This window comes from Corvus moneduloides, chromosome 3 (assembly GCF_009650955.1).
Source record: "Corvus moneduloides isolate bCorMon1 chromosome 3, bCorMon1.pri, whole genome shotgun sequence".
Classification (NCBI taxonomy): Eukaryota; Metazoa; Chordata; class Aves; order Passeriformes; family Corvidae; genus Corvus; species Corvus moneduloides.
In genome coordinates, this window is record NC_045478.1 from 2163219 (window position 1) to 2190191 (window position 26973).

General features: G+C 44.6%; 1 protein-coding gene across 10 annotated transcripts in view; it reads left to right on the plus strand.

Moving 5' to 3' along the window:
* HMBOX1 (homeobox containing 1) overlaps positions 1-26973 on the plus strand; it is a 107054-nt gene that overhangs the window by 39744 nt on the left and 40337 nt on the right. For all 10 annotated transcript variants that reach the window (XM_032103593.1, XM_032103596.1, XM_032103597.1 and 7 more), the window contains 3 exons: positions 6372-6455; positions 18414-18893; positions 20966-21051. In XM_032103593.1, coding sequence (XP_031959484.1) covers positions 6433-6455; positions 18414-18893; positions 20966-21051 — 589 coding nt within the window. In that variant the 5' untranslated portion in view covers positions 6372-6432. The remainder of the gene's footprint in view (positions 1-6371; positions 6456-18413; positions 18894-20965; positions 21052-26973) is intronic.

Genomic DNA, 26973 nt, shown 5'->3' on the forward strand with positions numbered 1-26973 from the left:
CTCAGAGAAAACTCTCAAGGTAATTGCTGTTAATTGGGATGGTTTTTGAACGAGCCTCTCATTTGTTGTATGTTTGGCCCAGGCTTGACTCAAGGACGTGGCAGTCTCCCATCCATCAGTTTTGTCAGGATGAAGGTGTGTTCTTAGAGTATACCTGGAGTTCAAGGTGCAATCCCTGCTGGTGTCATGTAGGGCTTCAAAATCTCAGTTCCACTCCAGGGTCTGTCTTGTCTGTTGTAGCTCTGTAAGAGTCAGGTGACTCCTAACTCGCTCTTCCTCCCCCATTTCAGTGCTCCAGCTGATCTGAATGGGCTGAAATCCTGTTTGATCCCTAAGGAAATGGGGTTGTAGCAGCCATTGGCTGTCCCTACACGTCAGGAGTTTGTGCCTCGCTGTTATTCTGCTGGTGACATTTGTGTGTAATTTTAGCTGGAAAAGCCAATTCAGTTCTGGTTTTTGATTTGAGGCGAATTTTTAGCCATGATTGGAAGGGACAACATACAGCAGTCTAGGAGATCCAGCAGCGTAGGTGCTTGGGATGTTAACGCTGGAAGCTCATTTGTAAGCAATAACCAAAATACAACCCGTGTGCTCTGCTCAGATGTGTCTGCAGAGGTGGCTTGGGGACAGCATTTCATTTCCAGCTGCCATTAAGGACAAAGCGACACTAAATTACATCCTTTTACTGGGACTGCATTGCCTTTGATGGATCTCTGGGACTTTTGGAGTAACTCGGGGTCTTTTCCAGTGAAATACAGATGGTCATTTCTGCCTTTCTGGAAGCCTTGGAGTTTGGGAAACTTCGTGATTTTGTGACCTCAATTTTTCTGTAGTGGGATCTGTTGCCAGTCCACTTCAAAATGGAGCCTGGCCTCTGCCTCATGCTCTAGAAAATTCCAGTAAATTTGGGCAAGGGGGTTTCTTTTGCATGGGATTTGGGAGGGAAAAGAAGGGAAAAATAGTTTTGACTGTGGTTCTTGGCTAAATGTCCTGTGCAAATGTGCTGCAGGGCATGTTGTAGGAGAAATTATTTATTTGATTTTTTCCATTTACCTGTAATAAATGATAAGCTGTGGCTTTATCATAAGATTGAGGTGTTTGTTTTCTAAAACATTCTGTTGATGTTTTCCCCTCAGAGAGTTCAGGGAAAAAACAAGAGCCCATAAAAAAATTGTAAACTTGTTAACTTGACAAGGAGCTGCTGCATTCCCTCACCATAATCCCAAAATATGGCCTGCTCCAGGGTTGTGCTGCGAAAGGTTTGGTAAACAACACAGTCACAGTAAGAATGAAAACAGCATTGGCTGGAGGTGACTTCTGAGCATTTTTCCAAGGATTTTTTTGTTCATAAAAAGTGTGATCTCTTGCTGCTTTCCACTCACTGGTGCAGGTTGCTCAGAGGAATTGGAGTCTTAAATTTTGAAGATGCTCTGGACATGGTCCTGAACAATTGGTTTTGGTGTCCCTGCTTGAGCAGGGAGCTTGGATAAAAGGATTTCCGTGTGGAACTGGATGCTACACGTCACCAAGCTGTGGGGTGTGCTCAGGAGGTGGCAGTGCCTGGAGAAGGTTCCTAGCCTTGCTTCCCAGGGCACAAATAAAACACATCCTCAAGTCATATGGCAGAGCTTTTTTTAAATTTTTTTTTTCCTAATATGCCTATTTTGGGAAAATGGGCTAGAGAGTCCTAGATTAGCTCCAGTATTTTGGACACTAGTCCTACTTTTGTGCGTGCACCCCGATGAATTTAAGTTTTGATACAAACGTGGTACCTGGAGTTTTAGAAGCACTGGGTAAATAAGAGCCTGTCTGAACATCTCCTAGGAATAAAGGACTTGGAGCTGGCAAAGGAAGGCTGCTGTCTGGAATGTGAAGCCAGACACATTCAAAGTAGAAATCAAGTACAAATTCGTTATGGAGAGGGTGATTAATCACCAGAATGAACTGGAGTGGATGGATCTTTGGTCTCTTGCTGGTTTTGAAGCAAAATGTCCTGGGACAGGAGTTAAACCAGGTAACAGCTTTACTTCACACTGGACTCAGTGTAGAGAAGTTGATTGAATCCAGGATCGTTTAGGTTGGAAAAGACCTCCAAAATCATCCAGTTGGAATGAGTCCCACCTTTGGCAGATCACCACCTTGTCACCCAGACCAGAGCATCGAGTGACACATCCAGTTGTGCCTTGGACACACCTCCAGGGATGGGGACTCCACCACCCCCCCGGGCAGCCCATTCCAATGTTTAACAACCCTTTCCATGAAGAAATTCCTCCTGATGTCCAACCTGAACCTCCCCTGACACGTGTTCATGAACATGTGTACACACACGTGCACAGGGCCCAGAAAACCTGGCAATTCCTACAGACCTTAAGCTGTACATTGAGTAAAAGACGTAAATTTTGAAATTTTTGCTATTTCTAGGAGAGTATTTGTTTGTAATTATGTATGGAGTTGGGAATCTGCCTTTACTGTGAGTTCAGCAGTGGTAGCACTTCGTTATTAGGGCTGAATTTCTTCACCAGGCTGGACCTTGGTGGTTCTGCATTTCAGGAGTGCTGTGTGTGACAATTGTAGCGGCGGGGCCTCTGCTGTGTTCAGCCACTGGTACTGCCCAGGGCGGCTTTAAGCCAAGAATTCAGCCCCTCTGTTCATGTTTTACTTATGTCAAAATGGTGATGTTTGTCTTCCCCAAGGACGAAAGCTTTTAGTTTGTTATTTGTAAAGCCCATTTTAAGAACTCACCAAGGAAGGTATTAGTGAAATACAAAGTGATGGCTTTTTTTTTTTTATCCTATGTGAGTCACTCAGAAATTAAAAGAGAAAATTAGTTTCTCTTCCAAATAAGTGATATCAGCCTCATCTTTACCAAGTGACTTTCTCCTTGCTTCTGCAGGGTGTTGTGGATCAGGGTGAACTCTACTTCAAAACATTTAATTGCACGCAGTGAGAAATGAAGAAAACTGAAGTGGATCCCAAGAATGTATTAAAAATCAGAACTGAAATGAGAATGATTTCATGTCAAATAAGACAAATGCAGAGTTGATACTCCAGTGCTTCACACTTCCACTTGTCCTTGGCACCGAGAAAATGAGATTTTTAATATCTGAAAAACAGATTGCCATGAAGACTTCATCCATTGTAAATTTAAGCTGCCTTTATAGCAACTTAAGCTGGGGACAAGATTGTTCATTACATCTGATTCTACAACTGCAGCCATGATTTCCATATTAATAGTGGCTTCTTTTTTTGTTGTCTGTACCAGAAATAGGAAGGGGAGCTGGTTGTGTTTTCCCTGGGTTAGCAGATAATTTATTTAATGAATAATGCGAAAAGGGCAAAGGTTTGTGAGTTCTTACTCCCATATCACCACAGAGAGTGGTGACACCTGCCTTGGCTGCTGTGCTCAGACTGCTTTGGTGCTTTGGTTCATGCTGAAAGGAGACTGAGGGAAAGAGGGATATTGAGTCATGATTCAGAGTCAGGATTTGTTGCTGATGGAATTTATGTTGGTTGGGACTGAATTTTTTTGACTCAGATTTTAGGTGAAGGGTTTGCTTGTTCCCTGCCTGATGTGCCCTTAAGTGACAAAAGCATTGAAGCAATCTCACATGTGTCTGGGGGTGGGGAAGGTATTTCTGTGCCACTGAACTTTAGACCAACGTGGAGTCAAAGACTGTTTGTGCCCCTTTTCAATAGCTCGGGGCTGGCAGCGGCCGGAGGAAGCACCAGCTTCCTCTCCTTTCTCTGAAACTGCGTTTCCTTTCGCCAGTCCTGCTCCCAAGGCAGACCTGAGCATTCCCTGTCCTTCCTTACTCAGACTGGGACAGTTCGTGGTTGTATTCTGAGTGTAATAAATCTTCCTGACACTTTAACCTAGCAAAAATGGAGAATTATCCCTATTTTCTCATGAATTTGCTGCTGTTTATTTCTGCTGAAATCCTGTCGTCCTCTGTCTGCACTCACAGATCTGGAGTCTCTTGGAAAAGCTCATCTTCCTCCTCTAATCACGTCCCAGATTTGGTCTAGGTCCTAATGGCTCTTCACTTAAAACGTCTGAGGTCCATACCAGTTTTTTCCTCTTTCATTGCTATCACTAATATCATCCTCCTGCCTTTGTCATCTCAAAACCTGAGTTACTGCAGCCTTTTCTTTGCTTCTCTTATCTCATCTCCTCGTGTTCTACTTTTAATCCTGCATTTCATGATGATGGAAGGTGATTTTTTCTTTCCTTTACTGGGTTTTCTTCTTTGCTACATCCACACTCCTCACCCTGAAAGCAGATCTTTCTCTAAGGAATCCAGTTCTCTGTCATTAGCCCCTCTGACCTTCAGAAAGTTTGTATATATTTAAGTCTAATTTGTTCCTCTTTGGAAAACAAAACAGCTCTCTGTATTAAAATTTGGCAAGAAGTCAGCAGCATGATCTCATATTTTTTGTGACTGCCTAGGGGAATATGTTTAAAATGCAGTTAAAGAGATTTGACAGACGAGGGGTTTGCTGGGGGAGTCTCACTAAAAGGTTTGGGGTGGCTGACAGGGCGGGACCTGAGTGTTTGGCTCTTCCTTCCATCAGTGGTTTGGTGTCACTGATTCTCTCCCAGCCCGCAGAACGTGACCTGTGAGGGTCTGCTGGGATCACTCATCTTGGTGACCTCTTCCTGGAGAGAAAGAGGCAGCTCAGGACCTCAGTGTGGGCCAAATGAGGTGTTTTGGAAGAGCAGCAGCCAGCACTCAGCACCTCCCCTCCCTGGAAACACCCAGAGCTTTCCCTGGCCACAGCTGGGTGGTAGAAGGCTCTTGTGGACAGGCTTAAACCTCCCAGGAAAGCAGGTGGCCAAAAGCTGAGTGCTGCCACTTTTGGGAAAGCTCATTTGGCCCAGCCTCTGGTCCTGAAAGTTCATGAGTTTTTTCGTGGAGGAAAAAAGGAAAAAAAATGCTATCACCATCCCTGGAGGGATTTAAGAGCTGTGTGGATGTGGCACTTGGGGACATGGGTCAGTGGTGGCCTTGGCAGTGCTGGGGTAACAATTTGACTCAATAGTCTCTATGGAGGTGATTTTCCTCCTGTATTCTCCTTTGTGAGATCTCATGTGGAGTTCTGTGTCCAGCTCTGGGGCCTCAGCACAGGGAGGACATGGAGCTGCTGGAGTGAGTCCAGAGGAGGCCATGGAGCTGCTCCGAGGGCTGGAGCCCCTCTGCTCTGGAGCCAGGCTGGGAGAGCTGGGGGTGTTCACCTGGAGAAGAGAAGGATCCAAGGAGACCTCAGAGCCCCTTCCAGTGCCTAAAGGGGCTCCAGGAGAGCTGGAGAGGGACTTGGGACAAGGCATGGAGGGACAGGACACAGGGAATGGCTTCCCACTGCCAGAGGAAAGGGATAGATGGGATATCAGGATGGAATTGTTGGCTGTGAGGGTGGGGAGTCCTGGCAGAGGGTGCCCAGAGAAGCTGTGGCTGCCCCTGGATCCCTGACAGTGTCCAAGACCAGGCTGGACAGGGCTTGGAGCAACCTGAGATAGTGGAAGATGTCCCTACCCATGGCAGGGGGTAGAACTGGATGAGCTTCAAGATTCCTTCCAAAACAAACTCTTCTGGGATTCTGTGATCTTAGAGGGCTTTTCCAGCCTAACCAGCTTTGGGATTCTTCAGTCTCTCTGTGCCTTGTGGGCTCCATCTGGGAGAGGTGCAGTTCTTCCCCAAGATCTTCAGCAGGTGTTGATGGAGGAAGAGCCTTTCTCTAATATCTGGACCACTTACAACCACTGAGAAGAGCCAAGATGTGTCCATCCCTCATTGCTGTCCATGGTTTAGCAATCTATGATTGCTGATGTTACAGATGGAGCAGAGGAAATTATCCCATGCAACTCCCTGTGCTACTCTTTCCACTCATTTTCTATCCCAGCTTTGCTTGGATACAACATCCTGCCTTTTCCCTTTCCTCTTCGTTAATAGTTTGACTTTTGGAGCACTCTCAGTCCAGGTTAGTTTGTGGAGAAAGACATCAGCAGTGATAGCTGAGGAAAATTCTATTAGGTCATTCCTCCTCAGAACACAGTACCTGTCTCCTGAGCTCTTTGCGGATGTTGGCCAAATAATCCTTTTAATAGCTTTTGTGAGTTAAAAGGGTAGGTAACTGTCATAAGGCTAAATGATTGCACAGATTAATTTACTTGTGGCCAAAAGAAATCAATTGTAATTTAAATTTTTGTCTCTGGCCTGATTACACCACCAGACATCAACTCTGTCCGTAAGAATCTGCCGTGTGCATTGAAGTCTGTGAGTCTGGATTAGTGACAGATTATCCAGAATGATGTGATCTCTTTGCCTCTCACAGACATCTCTAATGTTGTTGGATCTTTTCCTTGTGTCTTACAGAATGGTGAATAACACTGAAGACCCTCAAGCGGCTTTGTAACGTCCCATCCTCATGTAAAGTATGCTCAGAACTTTTCCAGTAGTGTAAGTACAAACTGAAGAAACTCATAGCAATTAAAGAGTAATTTCGTGGTATTTTTCTGTTAAATTGTCTAAAAGCAGTGGTTACAATGATTATGAGCAGTTGGCTGAGTTGGAGACTTCCACTGGTGGAATATTTAAACCAGGGAAGAAATTTTAACCAGGAATAGTAAAATAACTGGATATTTCAATCAGGGAATAGTAGCATTGGATTCCTCACTTGGTCTGGCTGATGTATTGTTTGTGCTTCTACATTTCTGTCACTGAAAAACAAGGAAAATTATGCAGTTCTTTGAAACTCAGCCTTGATCAGAGAAAAATCAATGTTACAGGAGAGATTTCCATACAACCACTGAACATATGAGAGGGATAGAGAGTTTAGCACCACTCTAGATTTGCTGAAAGGGATGAGCCACCTTTGATTCAGTGTCCTCTGGCAAAGGCACAAAACCTGGGGCACCTCACCTAACCCTGGTACTGGATGTGTTGGTCCAAGCAACTCAAGTACCTTGAATGCCAGTGCCAGTCAAGGTTGTCCAAATCTCATCCTGGAATTTGAAATTTGTTTGTTCCTTTAAATGACTTTTGTCATATATCTTCAATTTAATTGGTTTCCATGCTGTTTCTTCAATAAATAAGCAATTGAATTCAAATTTTGGAGCTTGTCAGGCTGAAAGGAAGGGCTTGACCTGCGCTGTGCTGTCACTCATCTCCCACTGGCCAGTCCTGTATCGCTATTCCCAATATCCCTGTTACAGACACAACCAAATATTCATCCCCTGGCAATCACATTCCTGGGATACTTTGACCTCTTGACTTCAGATTGTTCCTTCTCTCAGGCTGAGCTGGAAAGAGGAACCCTTTCTGCAGCATAGGTAGCAAGGAGCTGGGCTGCTGTGAATGAATCACATTTTCCCAGATGGATTATTTCAAGGATGAAGATTTATCCTTGGACGTTCATAGTGCAAGTGGCAGTGCAGTCACAGCCTTCTGTAGAGGGAGTCACAGCAAAGAATAATGACTGCCAGGGATTTAGTGTTGGAAACCAAACTCCAATGGATTTCAAAAAGCCATTAATTAGTTATTTTCTATTGCTGGTGGCTTCGTGTTCTGTTCAAAACTAGTGGTTTCCTACTTGCTGGCAGTCCCTGGAGCCACCTCCTCTTCTTCCTTTTAGCTGGAAGTATGTTGGATTTCAGTATTAAAACCACCACTTGAAATTTTAAAGATCTAATTCACAGCAGGAGAGAAGTCTGGAGGTAAGGCCATGTCACCCTGGGCATCTTTGTTATCCCTGTAATTCAGAGTTTGCTGGGTGACCTCAGAGCTCCTCTGTGTTTTGAGTGAGTGCAAGGATATCTCACAGCTTTGTATCAGGCTTTTGCCAGAAATTTCCAAACTGGGAATTGCATAGCTTGAATTTCTTGGTTTTTAGCTCGATTTCGGTCATGTTCTGTCCCTGTGCAGTTTTCTGCTGCCACATCCCAGCACAGCAGTAGCAGCTTCCTTGATTTATTCCAGTGTATGTACAGTTAATATGGTCATGGAAGATGCAGTAGAAGTAGAGGTGAATAATTTTTGACTGAGGGAAAAAATGGGGGGAACCTATTTGGAGGGGATTAGAGAGTATTAAATTAGAGGAAATGGGCCAAGATGACCCATTTAGATAGAAAGTTTACAGATTAAACCATAGATATCTTTTAAAAAGGGTGAATGGGATTGTGAAAGGGAAAGAAGAAAATGGAGCCTTAAAATTTTTTTTAAATTTGAATGTACATTTTTGAATGTAAATAGTGATTAAGATTGAACAGTTGTGAAACTGCCATGGTAAGAGAGTAGTTGGGTTACTCCTAAGAGTAGGAGTGACCTGGCTGCAGTTATCATATCACTGCCTCATTTTTGCCCTTACTAGGATGAGAGTCAGTGCTGGAGAGGAGTTTGAGGCACGGTGTAAACACAGAACTCTTGATCTTGACCTCAGGAATTAAGAATTTATCTAAAACGAAGTCCTGTAGCTGACACAGGTTTATCTCTGTTGGGCTCCCCATAAATATGGGAGCAATTACTTGTGCTTCACAGTCCATATTGATTAATTATGGTGTGTTAATAGTGAGCTATGAGTTTTACATCCCTCAAAAAATGGTTTCTGACAGAACCAGGCAGTTTCACTGTCGTCACTTCAAGTTTACCTGAATTCTCAGGCCCGTGCTTATGAATTTAACTGCCAGCAGTGACAGGGCTGTCTGGGGAGTGAGTAAAAGAAAATCAGGGTGAGTAATGCAGATGGAAAAGAACTGGATTGAAGCCTTGTCATCATTTAGGGAAAACAACAGGAAGAAAAGAAGAGGAGTGTGAACTCTACCAAGTCAGCACAGATTGAAGAGCAGGCACTGGAGTTACAGTGGCTTAGAAAATCACCACAGGCTGAGCTGTACTTGTCCAGTGTCCTTGAAATGCGACACAAAGCAGGTTAATTAAACTCAGGCAACAGAAAACTCAGCTGATTTTCTCTTTTTGTCTTCGGTGACAAGGTATCATGTAAATAGTGGGTGACTCGGATTATTCAGTTGGCTTTTTTAGCTTCTTTAACTGAAACAATGCCCTGCCTGAGCCCTTGGTTTTACTTCAAGATAAACCAGGATGAGGAGTTAATTCATGATTTCACAGCTAAAGTGACGTAAAGAAAAAATCTTGTTGAATGGAAGAGTTTTTTTCCTCAAAAGGGTTTGGCACAGCTGCCCAGGGCAGTGGTGGATTCCCATCCCTGGAGGGATTTAAAAGCTGTGTGGATGTGACACCTGGGGACATGGGTTAGTGGTGGCCTTGGCAGTGTGGAATGTAGACAGGGTCTTGTCTGTCATGCAGGAAATTTCCCTAGTTCGGATCTGGGTTACACAAAGAGATGGTTGTTGCTTTAAGAGCATTAATTAGGATATTCATTTCTTTCTGAAATGCTTTTAACTAAAATAAAACTCCAGTGTGGAAGCAGCAGTGACCAGAAGCCCATGGTTTTTGCTATTATGATTTATTTTCTTCAAGAAGACACTGTTATCTATTCCTGAGTTCTCCAAGTATAACCTCTGTCTTCACTAAGGCTGTGCCAGTAAAACTACACTTGCAAACTGTTTTTCTAGTGGAAAATAATTTGCTTTGTAGTTAAGCACAAAAACAGGGGTAGGTGAGGTTCAGCAGTTTGCTGAACAAACGGGGTTTGGGTTTTAGTTTTCTGAAGTAACAAATTTCTCTTTTGAGGAAGTGTTTTGGTTGTTAGTGCTGGTGATAGATCCTGAAGGAGAGTGAAGAAGGTGCCTGAAATACTTCAGAATGTCTCCTTTTCTTCATGTGTGGAAGAGGTGGTGGAAATCCTGGTGATGGCTTCGCTTGAGAATTGTCCTACACCTTGTCATGTCTGATGCTATAGATGGACCTTGTATGTGTGGTGAGAAAATGCTCAAGAGTTTGGCCAGGCTCTTGTTCTGCCTTCTTGCAAAATTCCTGTGTGACTTTGAACAAGTCATTTGGACTTGTCCAAAGTCCAGCCCTTCTCTGGGAGCTCCTGGTCACAAAAATTAGTGTAGTGTTACTTCCCTGCCTGACAGGGATCTTGTGATTCCAGTATTTTGATACCCCAGGTGGCAGAATTAATGGAGAAGAGTTCTGAGATTCTGCCTTGATTTTAATAAAGGATTGGTCAAATTTTGATATTAAATAGGGGAGGCAGAAGACAGCACTATACCCTGTAGTCTTGCCAGCTAAAAATTATGAATTATCATAGAATCCCAGAGTGTTTTGGGTTTGGGTTGGAAGGGACCTTAAAGCTCATCCAGTTCCACCCCCTGCCATGGGCAGGGACACGTTCCTATAATCCCAGGTTTCTCTGAGCCCCATCCAGCCTGGCCTGGAACACTTCCAGGGATGAGCCAGTCTGGTGTCTATGGCAGGCCTATGTCTCAGTTTTATTGATGACTTTTTTAATGACTCTGTTTCTTCACATGGATTACACTATTTCAGTGTGTTCATAAGATTTACTGTAAGTAAAGCACACGAGTCCTGCTTTGGGAGCTGTTACAGAGCTTATATATCCAAAGTTTAGTCTTTGGCTCTCAAATCCAAGAGCTCCTCCTTGCTCTTGGCACAGGTTTGGGCTTTGGGCCCTGGTTCAGCGCTCAGCTGCCACTACAGCTTTTCTCTCTGTTTGTTAGTCCTTCTGGTCCCTCATTCTGCCCTTGAATCCAGGCTCAGAGTTTGAATTCCTGCCTTGTTGCTGTAGAATTGCAATAATAGCAGGAAACCCAGATTTTGGAAGTAGGGAAGGTTAGGGTTAGACAGATAAGGTGTCAGTGTGAATCAGTGTGTGCCTTGAGTAGAATTCAGAAGTATCTGGCTGCCAGCCCTGTGCTTAGTCAGAGGTCAGTCCCTTTTGTAAGACTTGGATTATGACAATAATTGCCATTTATATTATATTTTTGCCTTGTAAGATCAATCTCAAGTTCTCTCTCTCTTTCCCAGAGATGTAAAGCAGAGTTAAGTTACTCACCCGAGTGGCAAAACTGCTGGGTTTGCTCACTGCCAGCATCCAGTAAAATCATTTTATCAGCAGAGAATTTCAGAGAATAAGTGGAAGAACAGCTTGTGTAGAATAGTGAGTCGGGGTTTGGGGCTCTTTAACCAGCTGAGAAACTTGAAGCCTCCTGAAGAAACGATGTGTTGATATTCTGCTCTCAGCTTGCCTCCTCTAATTTGTGTAGCGGTGAGTATTTGATTACGCCGGATTTATTTTCAGAAGTTTCAGGCTGCTCTTATTAATTGTCCCCATTTTGATCGAAGGCGTGTGGCAGAGCTCTGCATTCCAGAGCCGCTGTTTTGCATCCCTAAACAGAGCCGGTGACGCTGAGCCTCCGTGGCTCAGCTCGGAGCCTGATTTCCCTCCTTGCTGCAGCACGAGGCTCTCATTTCCCTGGGATGAGAGCAGTCATTAGAAGAATTACATTTTGTTTGTGAATCAGGATGAATGGTAGTGGAGGCCTTCTTTTGAAAATCAGAACCCAGAGATGCAACTGCAGGAGATAATTATGCAAACGTATGGATGAGGATGGCTCTGTGTTCGTTGACATGATGAGCACTTCAGGCCTGAGGTTTTTTCTCTCTCTCTCTTGAAAACTGGTGCAACTCCTCTGAAAATACTGGAGTTGCAACTGATGAGCATAAGTGATGAGTCAGATCCTTAATCCTCTGTTACGCCCCAGAATTCACAGCATCAGCTCCTGGTTTGAAGGCAGCTTTGCTTAATATGGTGCAAAGTTTTCAGTGGTTCTGAAATATTTATATTGCTGTGAATCATCGAATCACACAATGGTTTGGGTTGCAAAGAACCTTAAAGATCATCTCATTCTAATGGCAGGGATGCCACTCACTATCCCAGGTTGCTCCAAGCCCTGTCCAACCTGGCCTTGGACACTTCCAGGGATGGGGCAGCCACAGATTCTCTGACAAACCTATGGCAGGGCTCCACCACCACCCTCTGAATTAAAGGAAATTCACTTGTTCAGTGAGAAAAGAAAAGGCCGAAGCTTGAATTTCAGAAGACTGTGTACTGTTATGCCCTAAATGCCCCAATTCTCTTCCAGCAGTGCCTTAGAGCTGCCCTGGAAGGGTCACAGTCTTTGCCTCTGGGCTTGATGATCCTTGTGGGTCCTTTCCAACTCAGAATAATCTGTGATTCTGGGATTTATTTTGTGATATGTCAGTGCTCTGTTTTTGGAACAGCTGTAGCTCAGTGAAAGCCCTTTCTTTTGAGCATCTTGTAAAAACCAAGATGGAAGCTGCATCCTTTGGGATGGGTAAAGGATTGGATGGGGCCGTGATCAACCTCATCTCTCAGTGCCATCCCTGCCCATGGCAGATGACCTTTAAGGTCCCTTCCAACCCAAACCAGCCTGAGATGCTGTGTAGAAAAGGAGGGACTGAATGAAACTATGCTTGGTCCTTGGATCTCATAAATATGTGTGGAGAGAGAAACAAGCTTGCATAACCTACAACAGGGTTAAAAAATTGAGAGTGGGCAGCTGGAAGTGGAGTTTCTTTGTAGTCACTCGTTCTCGTAGGAAGCATCCGGAGCAGTACTTCATGTGAATTAGGTGGTTGAGTATCAGACTGGGTGATAAGCAAATTACATTGCTTTGGAAATAGCAATGCCATCCTTAATGCCCGCTTTTAGTATCGGGAGGACATCCACCTCCACAGCTGTTCGGGCTGCAGTTCTCACCAGTACTGTCTGCACAGACACACAGGAAAAATCTGGCAGGTTAAGGAGTTCAAGCTGTTAGACTGTGATAGTTAAAACTCTGGTTTAGTTAACGAGTTGTAGAAAGTGATTTTTTAGCTGTGTACTTTGGAAGAACCGATATCAGCTGGAAAGCCACAATTTACGTCGTGATTTTGCTCTTCCATTTAAATGGTGAGATGGCATTGAGTGACACCAAGGAGGTGCCTGTGATGTTGCAAAAATTGCTGGTGCTGTAATAAATGAGATGACAAATCCTGGATGTCCCTGTGAGCAGGACAGTGCAGTGCAGGGGGATCCTACCCCGTGCCACATGTCAGAAAAGGGTAAATGTTGGCATCTCTCCCCATCCTGTTCGCCTCAGTTGATGGGACTTGATCAGAATCATTCTTAAACCAATTACCAGACTTAGGATCCTGTTCCGAACACTTTGGCTCTTGCCCACATCCATATTATGCAGATTATATCAAGTATAGGTCTTACATCAAAAAGCACAACTGGTTTTCTAAGTCTTGAGCTTTGCTTATTAGATAAAGCAGTGAATTTTAATGGGAATTGGAGAAGGATCTCTGTTGAAGAGCATCTCCTCAGTGATGCTAGAATGCTTCGTACTCATCTACAGTGAGTAGAAGAGTGGAAAAAATGATTTCTTGTGATCATTAAAGAGTCCAGAGCCATTTTCTCAAGTGTTAGAGGTGTTAAGGCTGGTGTCTGGCCTTATTCCCAAACGGGTAATTGAATTGCTTTGAACTTCTGCGAGTTCAGTTGGACATGGACTTAGCTCGTAGCTGTTTTTATGGGATTATTCTGCTGTGTTCCATCACCTAGAAAGTTAAGTGCTGGGTAAATGATTCTTGTATCAGCGTGGGCTTGGGCTGTGAGAGTAGGTGAGAAACCCTTGATGTGTTTTTTCTTACTTTTCTCTATGCAATGCAGGAAAATAAGGGAAGAGAACACTCTGGCCACATAATCCCACTGGAGATCAGGACTGTCAAACTGGGGAGGGAACCCCACATCCAAAGGGTGAAATTCATTAAAAAAAGAGGTGAAATAAGCCTTGGTCGTATGAGCAGGAAAGGCAATGCTGGTGGGAGCAGTTCTGCCCCTGAACAGCCTCCACTCCACAAAGTCCCTTTAGAAGGGGAGGAGTGGTGCTGCATTGGGCTGGTTGGGACCTGCTGGATATTTTATATCTGTGGGTTTGGGAGGGAAAATAAATTCCTTTTTACTTACCTCCTTAGAGTTCTGCCTTCAGTCTGAGATTCAGGTACCTCAGGTTGCTTTTGGATGAGACATGAAAGATGAGCATGAAGGTTTAATGCTTTAGAATGGTAGAATAGGACCATCTTTTTGGGGGAACTTAGTTTAAGGAATGTAAATACGTTTGATACTTCAGGCTACTTATTTTTTTCCTGTCAGGACCTAAAGAAACTTTGTTTTAAGGGCAAGATTCAGTTGTTAAAAAATTGGTGACTTCTAGTTTTGAGCTTAATTAGAACTTTGCAGAGGTTTTGCTTGCAAAATTTCAGGGAGAAAAATGCACAGCTCTTCTCCCTTGGTTACTTCTCTTTTTTTGGGTGTCTCCCCAAGGAAATTTGACAGCCCATTGGCACTGGTGAGAGTTTTGCTAACTGATAGCAGATAAAGCATGGGATGTAGAGGATATTTTGCTACACAGGCAGCAAAGTTTGCCTACAGCAGAGTCAGTCCACGGTCCGTGTTCTCAGGAAAAGTATTTTCCATCTTGATTTTCTCCTGTGCCCCCACAATCATTCTGCTTGTCTCTGTCTTATTTTACTTCTTGCTACTTTTGCAGTTGATTGTATTTCACAAGGAAAAAGAGGGGGAAGCAAATTGAATTACAGGTAGTCAGAGGAGTGCAGGAGGATAAGAGGCTCTTACTGCAGTGTGGGGGGAATGAAGTAGTGGAGAATATCCACTCATTAATGAGGTGAATGAAATTAGGGTGATTCTAAAATGGCTGATTTGCTTAACTGCTTTGTAAATTGATCTTTAAACAGGGTAAGTTTATTAAAATATTTTAAGAAGGGAAAATAACTGAAGCCCTGCTCGAGTAACAGTTCGAAATAATGCTTGCTGTAGTTACTCATTAAAAAGTTGTAGATAGTTGGCAATGTTGGAACATGTTCAATAATACCACGTTTTGCAATATTTGTTTTGGGGTTTTAATGGAAAATTCCGAGTTCCTGCAGTTGTTTTCAATACATAAAGGTCCCTCAGGAGCATTATTTCTAGATCTTATGGTTGTGCAGAAAAGCACGTGAAGATGGGAAGAGGAGTTCCAGGTCAAGAAGACCAATGAGATGTGTCAGTGCAATATAAGCTGAGTATATAAGTATAAACAAGGCAGTTTGGACATCTCTGTATGATATTAGTGAGACCAGCAGGGAGATGCTCTAATTTTGGTGTTCTTACCTCTTAAGTGTTGAAAAAATTACCCAGAAGTTGCCTTAAAAGGGTTGGAGGCCTGTAAGAATACTTTGCATGGACAGACAGGCAGATCATTGATTTTAATTTGGTTTTTTTTTCAAATTGCCCACATTTTTCCAGTGGTTGTGTCAAGCACAGTATCATGGAGTTAATTTGACAGTAGGTTTGCTGCTCTTCCATTACTTCCTGCAAGGCTTCTAAGTCCACTGATGAGCAGGACCCTAGAATACAAGTTGGAAATCACTGAACATCTTATTCCAGGGGCAGAGGGTGGCCTTGCCCAGCAGCCTTTGCATCCCTGTGAATTGAAATTCCTGCACAATCTCAGCTGTATCAAAGTGGGACAGATTGAGGCTGGAGCTCTTCCCTCGTACGGCCACGAGTGACCAGAGGTCAACCCTTGGCCCTGCATCTGAGAACTCTGCACTTCATTGCTGTAATTCACCAAAGGACACTTAGGATTCACCAAATCATTACGTGTAATTCACTAAAGGAGATTAATTTGGCCTGGGCACCCAGATGCAGGAGCTGAGCCCTGGTACTTCAGACAAATTAGGAATGACACCCAAATTTTAAAGGGAATCGCTGGCCATGGCTACCAACTGCTGCAGGAGGTGTGAGTGCCCTGGCACAGAGTGCCCAGAGAAGCTATAGCTGCTGCCCCTCGATCCCTGGAAGTGTCCAAGGCCAGGCTGGATGGGGTTTGGAGCACCCTGGGATATGGAAGATGTCCCTGCCCATGGCAGGGGTGGAACTAAATGATTTTACAGCCCCTTCCAATCCAAACCATTCTGTAATTCCATGAGTTTGTGAAATGAGTTCTGTGTTGCTTGACATTTTTGAAGCCATCTGGAAAGTCTTGTTTTTGTCAGATGGGAGTTTTTTAGTTCACGGGGCTACAAGGACAAAAGTTCTGGGGTTTTGTGTCTATGATAAATGGAAGATTAAATAATTTAAAGTATGTTTTAGTATTAAATCTTGAAGAGTCTGTAAAGTAGGAATTTTGAGTGGAGGTAATTCTGGTTGAAGGCTCTGGCTCATTAAGTTCTTCAGTTCAAACGAAGAACTTGAGCACATGAAAGTTGGTATTGACAGATGAATGATCCAGGAAATGGTGACATTAGAAATACAAGGTAAGAAATGCCCCAACCAGGTGTTTCCCTGAGGAAAGGTGAGCTGGCATATCCAGTGAAAACCACTTCAAGGCCGGATGTTTAAAGGGATTTTCTATTTGAAAACTGTGCTGCTTGGAGCTGTCTGTGATGAGTCAGTAAGTCCGGGTGACACTTCTCCCGAAGCTGGGAGAGAAGGATGGAGCAGCCCTGCCTCCCCCAGAGGCCAAACCTAGAACACAGCGTCTGTTTCCAAATGCTCCCTGTCAAGCTCCGAAGGTCTCAGGCTGGGATGCCACTTCCAAATCATGGTTTTTACAATTCCAGTCAGTTGCAGGTTGACTGCTGCATTGCCTGCCGTGCCCTCCTGTGGTTCAACAGTCTGGGTGTTTGTCTTGGAAAATATAAAATGGCCTGGACATTTCCAGTAATCAGTTGTCCAGAGAACAGCACATTCCCGTTGGGCTGAAGCTGTGATGTGGATGTAGAACGTCTGTCTTCTCACACAGGCATTTTCTTGGATGGGAGTCATCCCCTTGCATTGTCCTCCTGCTTCCTTCTCCGACAAAACAATGAAGGGGGCTCAGTAGTTGCTTGATGAGGGCAAAGATGGGACTTTCTTCTCATTTCTGTATTTTCCAGGCTGCAAATGCCATTTCTGTGGATTTGTGCATCCTGGGTTTGTCTTTACAGCTCTGCTCCAGCTCCTCTCCAACAAGCCAGTTCTCAGTGTTGTTCTTCAGCCCCAGCTACGGACTTCGAGTCATCCCATGACTCCTGTTGGGAGCTTCTCTGTGCCAGGGCAAAAATGGACATGAGGAGTCATCCTCAAAGCTTGTGGGGAGGAATAGGCAGCCCTGTCCCTGAAGGGTCTCTCAGCCTGACAGCCATCATCCCTCTCCTGGCTTTCACAGGGTCCTTGGAATTCTTCCTTGACTTTCCCTCAGCTGTGATTTGCTCTGGCTCGTAGGGATTGTACATCAGCTCTGTCATGTCTCCTGGAGTTTGAGTGATCTCTTCACCCTGCTCTCCTGCAGGAATGGTAATAAACCCTTGACTCACGAGAAGATTCCCGAGAAGGATGGAAAATGCCGTATTCTGCTTGCCAAGTTCTGCCTGCCCTCCATCTGCCATCCCTTCTTCTCAAGATCGAGAGTTCTGAAGGAGGAGATCTTGTTGTTTGTGTGACATTTGGATCTGTAGCCAGGAGACTTAGGAAAGAAGAGCGATTAAGGGGAGCATACTGTGATTTTTTTCAGTTCCACTTCTGGGCTTTGCAGCAAATAATGTTCACTGTTGTGGCACCTTGGGAAGTTTAGGAGTTAAAAATGCTTTTGTTGAGCCACCACAGTGATCGAGTTACCTGAGGAGCCAGTTCTTGGAGGGGAAAAGGGTGAAGACTTATTTCTTTAAATGAAAGCTCAGGAGTAATTGGATGTGCTGCACTTTCCTTGTCAGGGCAGGCAATCTGTGACAACATTCCAGGTTCAAAAGTTCCTCACTTCAGAAATCCAACTTCAGTCAAATCAGCTTGGGTCCTACAAGTCACTAGAATTTCCGCTAGGTGTGTTTTTATCTCCTTTTTTTTCAAGGTAGCAACAAAAGTTAGGGCAACTCGAACTCTTTGTAGTTAAGATTTGAAAGAGTTGAGATTGATAAATCTCATGTCATAGCTGGTTAAAACTTGTCCAGAAAAAATCAGATCTGTGGCCAGCACAGAAATCTGAGATTTCTGTCTGGTGGGTACTTAACACTGGGCAAAATTTTGTCTGGAATCAAGTTGCAGCCTTAATTACTGAGCAGCCACAGTCTCTGTAGCAGCGGTTTATCAAAAGCAAAAGGGCACAAACTGCAGGGTTGGTTCAGGTGTAGGGAATGTCAGGAGAGGGCCAAAAGGCTGTTGGAGCACTCCAAGGAAAATAAACCCTTCTGCTGTGCAGTGAGATTGGCACTCATGGCAGGTGTCCGGCTGAGGCAGTTTGAAGGTGGATTTCGGATCTGTCATGTGTGTGTCTTAAAATTGCACCAAAATTATCTTTCAAGCATATAAAGTACTTTCCATGTGCCACGTAGAACTATTGAACTGAAGTATTTTGTGTTTCCCCTCGTTTCCAGCCTGCTGGAAACCATGTCTCACTACACGGACGAGCCAAGATTCACCATAGAGCAGATCGACCTCCTGCAGCGCCTGAGACGCACGGGAATGACCAGGCATGAGATCCTGCACGCCCTGGAGACCTTGGACCGTCTCGACCAAGAGCATAGCGACAAATTCGGGAGAAGGTCTGGCTACGGAGGCAGCTCCTACACCAACAGCACCAACAACGTCCCGGCGTCTTCCTCGACGGCCACGGCTTCCACACAGACCCAGCACTCCGGGATGTCCCCATCCCCGAGCAACAGTTACGACACCTCCCCACAGCCTTGCACTACGAATCAGAACGGGAGGGAGAGTAACGAGAGGTTGTCTGCCTTCAACGGGAAGATGTCACCCACCCGCTACCCCCTGGCCAACAGCCTGGCCCAGAGGTCCTACAGCTTCGAGGCTTCCGAGGAGGACTTGGACATCGACGACAAAGTGGAGGAGCTGATGAGGTGAGTGAAAGTCTCTGTCAAAAGTTTGGAGGTGAGAAGTGGCTCAGCAGTAATGGGTGTGTTGGTGGACTGCTCAAATAGGGATTGTAGGGTGGTAAAATGCTGGCACAGGTTGTCCAGGGAGGTGGTGGATGCCCCATCCCTGGAAACATTCAAGGTCTCTGAGCAGCCTGATCTAGTTGAAGATATCCCTACTTATTGCAGTAGTTTTGGACTAATGAACTGAAAGGTCCCTTCCAACCCACACCATTCCATGAGGATTTGATGATTATCAGGAGAGCAGGAGCTGCTTCAGACAGTTGTTCCTGCCAGTTCCCCAGTGGTCACCATCCTAGAACCTCTCACCTGCCTTGTGGAGGCAGCCCCTGACCCTCTGTGGGTGTCCCACAGTCTGACTGTTGAAATAGTTTTTCCCATGCTGTACCAAACATTGGGATTGATGTTAGAGCACTCATTTTCCACCCTGCTTTTATTCAGGATTATGATCAAGTGTTGATTCACATGACTCCTCCTCCACTATTTCATACTTGCTGTAATTCCTTCCATATAGAGGGAGAGTAGGGAATCCAGCTTGGATTGGTCAGTGCTTTCCAGTGGGATCTGCAGAGGATGCATGTTGTCTGTTTGTAGTTTGTGGCAGGGATTTGCAAAGTGGAGCAGGAAAACGCAAATAACAAAGAAGCAGCAGAAGTTTTCAGTGAGAGCCAGTTGGGTGGGGTTTTTTTTCAGGCCTGACCTTCCTTTACTTTTAGCAGCTTCCTTTTCAGCATTATGGCAAAGATGAAAGGAGGGGATTATACTCCTGAGGATGAAAGTTGGAGTCAGTGGGCTTTGAGAGCAGAAAGAAATAAGAGGAAAGGCCAAATGTCTCAAAACAGTTATGGTCATGATGTTGGAATTTATTCTTTTTGCCCCTCCAACATTGCAACATTCGTGACGTACCTATGAGAGGACTGGGGTCCATAAACTCCAGGATGGAAATGTGTTGGAAGTAGTTTGGAGATTTCAGGGAAAGATGTGGCTTTGGGGGGAGAGGATTAGAGATGAGCAGTGAGAAAAGCCAATCAACCTCATTTGCTGTCGGCTGCAGATGATGGAATCGTGCAGGAAGGGGGTGAGTACAGCAGAGTGCCAAGTTCCCATGGCTGAGGTTTGGGTTCCTGTGCAGTGAGTCTCAGGTAATGCTTTTAGGGCTTATTTAAACTGAAATTACTTTTATTTGCAGGCATATGGAAGATGAGTGTTGGGTACAGAAATATAATGAAGCCACAGCACAGAATTCATTCTGCATTTACATTGGCAAACTTGAGTCTGCCTTCAGTGTGTCTGGGGCAGGAGGGGAGAAGAGGGAGGGAAATATCCCATGAAGCCTAATAAAGGCTGGTTTTAATTGCCTGCCCTTCTCAGGCAGGGAGAGAGGAAGAGGAGGGGAAAGTGTGTGTTTATTGCAGTTGAAATTTGCTGCATATCACTGTACCTGTGCAACCTCCAGTTTATTTGCTCTTTAGCACAGTTTTAGCCCTTTCTGAACTCCCTGTACCGACCTTGTAAAAATCATACAAAGATCTCAGTTCATTCATTCAGTGCAAGTTCTGGACTAAGTAGGGGACTAAAGTAGGGGTGTGGGGACAGAGGCTGCAAAATTTCAGATCTTTTCCTTGGAATGCTGGAGGAGGTTGGTGTATGCATATTCATTTGGGTAACTAACCATGCAGCCCCTGCTATCCTTATTTTTTATTTTTCTGCCTCATTTTTATGAGTGAGGTTTTTATGCTGGTATGAGAGATTTATTCATCCCTGTGTAATGAAACTTTGTACATTCCATATGGCAGTGCTGCACCTAATATGAATTATATGGGACATGAGTCATCCATTCTCCTGTTACGGTGCTTTGATCAAACGTGACACTTGGTAAAAGAAGTGTCCAGCACTGAGGCACTTGGGCTGTTTTAATGCCAGCCTTCCCCACTCCTTGTCCCCTAAAGAGGGGAAATAAAGGCATTTTCCGTCTTCCAGGTGCACTTTGGTCCGTCCCTCTTTTTGTGTGTCCTGTTGTTTCTTTATTTTGGTAGGAGGGACAGCAGTGTGATAAAGGAGGAAATCAAAGCCTTCCTCGCCAACCGGAGAATTTCCCAAGCAGTTGTTGCACAGGTAACAGGTAAGAGCTTGGGGAGTCCTTTCCTCATTTTGGGAATCTCTGTGTCTAAACTGCCTGTCTGAGCACGGTGCAGATGTTGGAATATCACTTGGCTTTCTGCATTGCAGTGCAGATCTGTCAGCTTAGTCATGATAATGTATGCCTTTGATTTAAGACCCATTGTCCTGCACATCATGGAACTTCCCCAGTGAATCACTTTTTCTTTTTTTTTTTCCTTTTTTTTTTTTTCCTGTGGCTTGTGCTGGCAGATTTTATTTTACAGCATTATAATAAAGCCTGAAGTTCTTATCTTAAAATGAGAACAGTTTTCCTTAATTCTTAAATTGTTTGTTGAGTGTGGCAAATAGATGTGTATCTGCATCTCTGGGTATGGAGAGAGAGAGAGATAATGTGTACTTATATATTAAAAAGTATATGAATAGTCAGGAGACACAGCTATAGCTGGTACCACTGCAGCCAGGAGTTGGACTATGAGAGTTGGAAGTTTTGTCCATCCTTTGAACCATGATTAATGAAAATCTGAAGGGAGGTTGAGGGATGAGCAGACCAGCTGGGATTTTACCTGGAAGGAGCAGTGGTTCTGGGTGGCCTCTGCTCTGACAGGTCACATCCAGACAGGTGAACTCACTGCAGTGGTGCCACTTCTTCCCTGGGTGTTTTCCCAGAGCTTTACACAGAGGTTAACAAAGTCCTGCTGCTCCTCCATGGGGGGGTGGGATGTTGTCATTTCTCCCTTCCAGGCACATAGGCCTTGCCTGGAACAGCAGAGCTCGTGGTATGCTCAGAATCCTCTTGACTGGAGAAGCCCTCTAAGACCATTCCCCCAAGGCCACCACTGACCCATGTCCCCAGGTGCCACATCCGCACGGCTTTTCAATCCCTCCAGGGATGGGGATTCCACCACTGCCCTGGGCAGCTGTGCCAGGGCTGGACAACCTTTTAATGAAGAAATTGTTCCCAATATCCAAAGTGAACCTGCCCTGGTGCAGCTTGAGGCTGTTTCCACTCATCCTGTCCCTTGTTCCCTGTCAGGGAGTTGTGCAGAGCCACAGGGTCCCCCTGAGTCTCCTTTTCTCCAGGCTGAGCCCCTTTCCCAGCTCCCTCAGCCATTCCTGGTGCTCCAGCCCCTTCCCCAGTGCCGTTCCCTTCCCTGGATTCACTCCAGCCCTTCTTGTAGGATGAAGACTTGATGATAAATCCCAGAAAGCTCAATCCCACGTTACACATTTAAAGTTTGTTAATTTTTTAACCCAAACTTGGATAAAGATCTTGAAATAGATAGTTTTTAAGGTTCCCTGATGTCTGGGAATGCCAAATGAGTAGGAGGGAAGTTGTTCTTTAATGATATTTCCAGGGTTTGGAATGTCGCAAGAACCCACCTCTCTGGGAGCTCTGGGTTTGCAGACATGGCAGCAGTTGAGGTGGGCAAGCAAAAACTGGTGCTTCAGCCATGGAGACAGGAATTCTTTCCATGTCTCCAGCTCTTCTGTGATCCTGGGCAAAATGACTTGTCCTTCCCTGGTTTCAGTTTCATCTGGAAAACCACAGAGATTAACAATTTGTATAAATGTAAGGGATGTTATTTGCCTTATCAGATGATAGCACTAATACTTTAAAAATTAAAGAATAAATCTAATCACTTAAATTGTACCTGAACCCTAAAATTTTGGTAGCTGGTGGGTCACTCTCCTACTTTTGTTCATTCCTTGCCTGAGTATAGCCCTGGAAGAACCCAGCTCTGAATTAACCTCTGTGTAGCACCCAGCAAGTCAGGCTGGCTTCCCTTGCAAGAGCAGTACTGCACAGAGGGGAAAATTGCACAAAAAGAGTCTTTCCAAAAGGAGCTAATGTTTGGTTTTTTTTTGTTCCATGGGACTGCCACATGTGGGGTCAATGAATCAGAATCACCACACCAGATCCAAGTGTATCAGTGAAAGGAATGGATCTAATTACAATTAACTGGGTGTCTTGGTGCATGTGTTTGATAACCCTGCAAAGGCAAGACCAGTCCCTTCACACCTGATCCTTTCACTCCTTCCATCCTGAGCCTGTTCTCTTGGATTTCAGTTGGCATTAAGTTGGCATTTAGCCTTTGGGAGCTCTCATTGTTTCCTCCTGTGAGTAAATGATGCCAGCCATCCACTTCAGGCATGGTTGACTGAATTTCACACCCTTCCCACGGAACCCTCCTGCGTAACACGAGGGGGATCCACAGTGTGCTCACAGAGGCACCAGAGAAATACTGCAGGGTGTCACTTGAGGCACTCAGTGGGACAGAACGAGGGCTGAGCTGAAGGCACTGTGGTATTATCTTGTTCTCAAGCCAAATCCATGGGAAACCAGTAGATCTTTGCATCTTTGTCATCCTTCCTGTGTTTGGTGGGGGCTGATTCATTTTAAATAAACCCCCGGCCTTGTGTAGCACGTGCCCCTGCTAAGTCCATAGTTAGGGCTTATCTGAGAGAAATAGTAAATCTCAAAGAGATGTTTGGAGGCACTGGACTAAAGATTGTGCTCAGCTATAGCAGGGAGACACATCAGCTTCCTCTCAGGAGCAGGGGGTGGTGAGGAGTGACTGAAATAGCTCAGGACAGGGATCTGGAGCAGAGTGTCCCAGGGCTCTCCCTTCCAGAGCTGTCTCAGGCCTGATAAGTGCTGGCTGACTTGAGTATTCTTAGGTATCTCCAATGTCCCTTTCAGCTGGAGAAGAGACTCCCAAGGAATGCCTGGGAACCACTTCTGGTTCAGTAAAAAACCAATTTGTATAGTTTGGTGCCCAGTGGCATCAGCTCAGGATTTACAGGCTTAGTCTTACTGATAAAAGATTTTCTGTAAAAAGTTACTTATACAAGAGAAAATTAGAAAAATTAGCTTTTAGTCTTCATCCCTTCTGCCCTGGGAAGAGGCAAGAAAGAAATGAAAAATTTATGGCTGGCTCTGTCCAGGAGGGTGGCTTGGCTTGGCTACCTCTGTTGGCAACTTTTCCTTTCAACCTCTACCAATTGTCTTTAGTATTCTAAAAAATTCTGTGTTTCCCCAGTCCTTATGACCTTATTTATCCCCATTCTGTAACTTGCCATGTTCTGCCCTTGATCAGAAACCTCTACTGCAACTGTGACCCCTTGAAACCTCCTTTTTACCTTATTTTGCTAATTCTTCAAACTACACTTCCATTCAGAAACATTTCTCCTTTTCCCCGTCTTAATTCTAACACTGCAAAGCACTCACAGAATCCACATTCCTACACCAGCCACAGTTCTACAGAGCAGCTCTGCATCAGTAAACAGCTTTTCCTCTTGTTTTTCCTGCTGTAGCACAAGGGAAGTGATGGAGAGGGAGGATGCAGGAGAGGGGAGCACAGAGCTGAAGGTTAAAGTCAGCTGTTGCAGTAGAAAAGTGTTGGGGCTCTCTTAATCCTTGTAAAATTACCAGAAACTTTAACAGTCATTTAGATAATGAATCTCACAGGAAAAATTAAACCTGGAAGATACCCTACAGGGCTGCCTGGTGTATGGAGAGGACAGGGCAGGTTGGAAAATAGTAACAGGGGTATTAAATAGTGACTTGAAAATAAGGGAATGATTGATAAGAAGCAAAAATTTAGCATAACACTTACTAGTGCTGGTCCTAAAAACAGGAGCTGCTTTTTATAGAAACTTTTTTAATGGTGTCTGTAATAAGATAAACAAGAAGCACTTGGGTTGGGCTCTGTATAAATAATCTCCTACTGATAAGAAAAATGACAGTATAAACAGGAGCTAATAATAGTTCCTGCGAAATTTCCTGCCTTGGTGTTTGGAGCTCCTTTTAACATCCCTGCAGCCTGCTCAGGGGTGGGCGTTCAGCCCCACGTGGGGCAGGTGAGCTGCCAAATTTTTATCAAACCTAATTTGGAGTCGCGTGCTGCAGTTGGCTTGAATTGCCACGAGAATCGTACCTGGGCACCAGGTTGTGGTCAGAAGGCAAAGGATGAAGAGAGCAATGTAAACTTTTCTCAGAGATGCTGTTTGAGCTTCCAAAGTTAGATGGAGGGTGGGGGAAGTGTTTTCAGGAGCTGATGTCTTTCTGTTCTACAGTAAAGGAGAGAGGGAGGAGAGCACTGGGATGAGCCCTCTGCAGATGAGCTAAAGTGGTTTGATGGATGATGCCTCTGCGAGGTTTGGAAATATTACCTTTGCTGTTTTTTACACATAGGGAGTGAAGGAGTAGAAAAACCCAACCCTTACTCTCCTGAGGTTACAGAGCAGAAGTTTGGATTCAGTTTTCTCAATTCTCAATAATGTAAAAACCAAACCACCATTTTAAAAAACCCAAACCCCATGAGCAGTAAAATGCAGAAGTCATTTTTCTGGTTGTTTTTAAATGCACATAGAGCTTTCCAGGGTGCAGTTCTGGTAACCTTCCCAATTATTCTGCTTGTACAACCCAGCCCTGTCCTGCTGTCTCTGCCTTAATTGATAGGAGATCTCCAGGACTTGGCTTTAGATTGTGCTAAACACACGTGCAGTGGAGGGCAGCCTTGGAGCACTGCTGGAACAAAGAGAATCCCCAAACGTTTGGAACCCACACACAGGGATCCTGAGCAAACGCCAATACACAGTGAAACTTAACTAGTTCTATTGTGAAGGGAATTCAGAAAACTCCTGAGTTACTGATTATCTGAAATGGCATGAAACTGCATTCTGAGAAACATTTTCCTTCCTGTTTTTTTTTTTTTTTTTTTTGTTATACTCATCACAACACAGAGGAAGATCTGTTTTTCTGTGATTTTGATCTTTGCAGGTTTTCTGTAAACAAGCTTTGCTAATCTCCTAAATTGATAGATGTCCTTTGCAAGCACTTGTTCTCTGAATCTGGGACTTTGCTTACAAAGTGAAGAATTAAAACACAGTCAGTTACTTTCTTCTCCAGGTCTGACGTATTCCGGGTGCTTCTGAAAACCTCTCCTGAAAGAAACATTAAAGACATGCAAAGCAGAGCTGCTGAACAAATCTATCTGTGAAGGTGAAAGCCAGTTCCCAAAGACTTGATGAATAGCAGAGTTGAGGGTTATGAGCAGATTTGAGCTGCACATAGCAGTGGCCTGCTCTTGATGATGTATTTTGCCATTTATTTTATGTATTTGGAAGGGAAACTCTCTCCTGGAATCAGTTGTGTAGGAGACAGCAGGGCCAGCCAGGGAAGTGAGCACAGACTGTTGCCTCTGTTTTGTTTATCTCTGGGAAGTGTGACCTGCTGTGGGAAGGAGTGTTGTGTGACACAAGGAGTCAGCAGCTGAACTGCAACAATCCTTTGTGGATACCACTTCTCTTCATTTTTTTCTGTGAGAAAACTGGTGGTGTCCGTAACCAGGTGTGTTCCTGGCCCTGCTGATGCTGAGCCCGGAGCACCACAGCCCTCTGTGAGGTTCCTGCTTCATCTGGAGAGTGAATTTCCTCAGCACAGCTGGATTTTCACTACCCCAGAGAACTTATTTCATTAATCTGCTTCTGGCAGCAGGATGATTTCTTTTTTCCTGCCAGTGCAGTTCCGTAAGGCTGTGTGATTAGAGACAACGTGACAGGAGGGTCCTGGTGGCCACTGTCCTGTGAGTCAGCTGTGTGAAACCCACTTGGGGGGGTTTGCGTTTTATATTAAAAGGAGTGAAGGGTGGGTTTGGATCCCACTGCACTGGGATCTTGGAGATCCTGGAGAGTTCTTCTGAAAGTCTTTGCATGTGACCTGGGGTTGGTCAAGCTGTTGGGATATAGTTTTGGGGCCTCTAAACCTTGCTGAGGTGCAGATAAATTTTATGCCTTAAAAACATCTTGCAGAAGCAGCTTTGTGAGCTGTGAGGACTTGCAGTGAGTCAGAGGCCCAGCTACTGTGGTTAAATGGCAGCCACAAAAGGATCCCAACGCAGATCCAGCTCTGTTTGGGAGA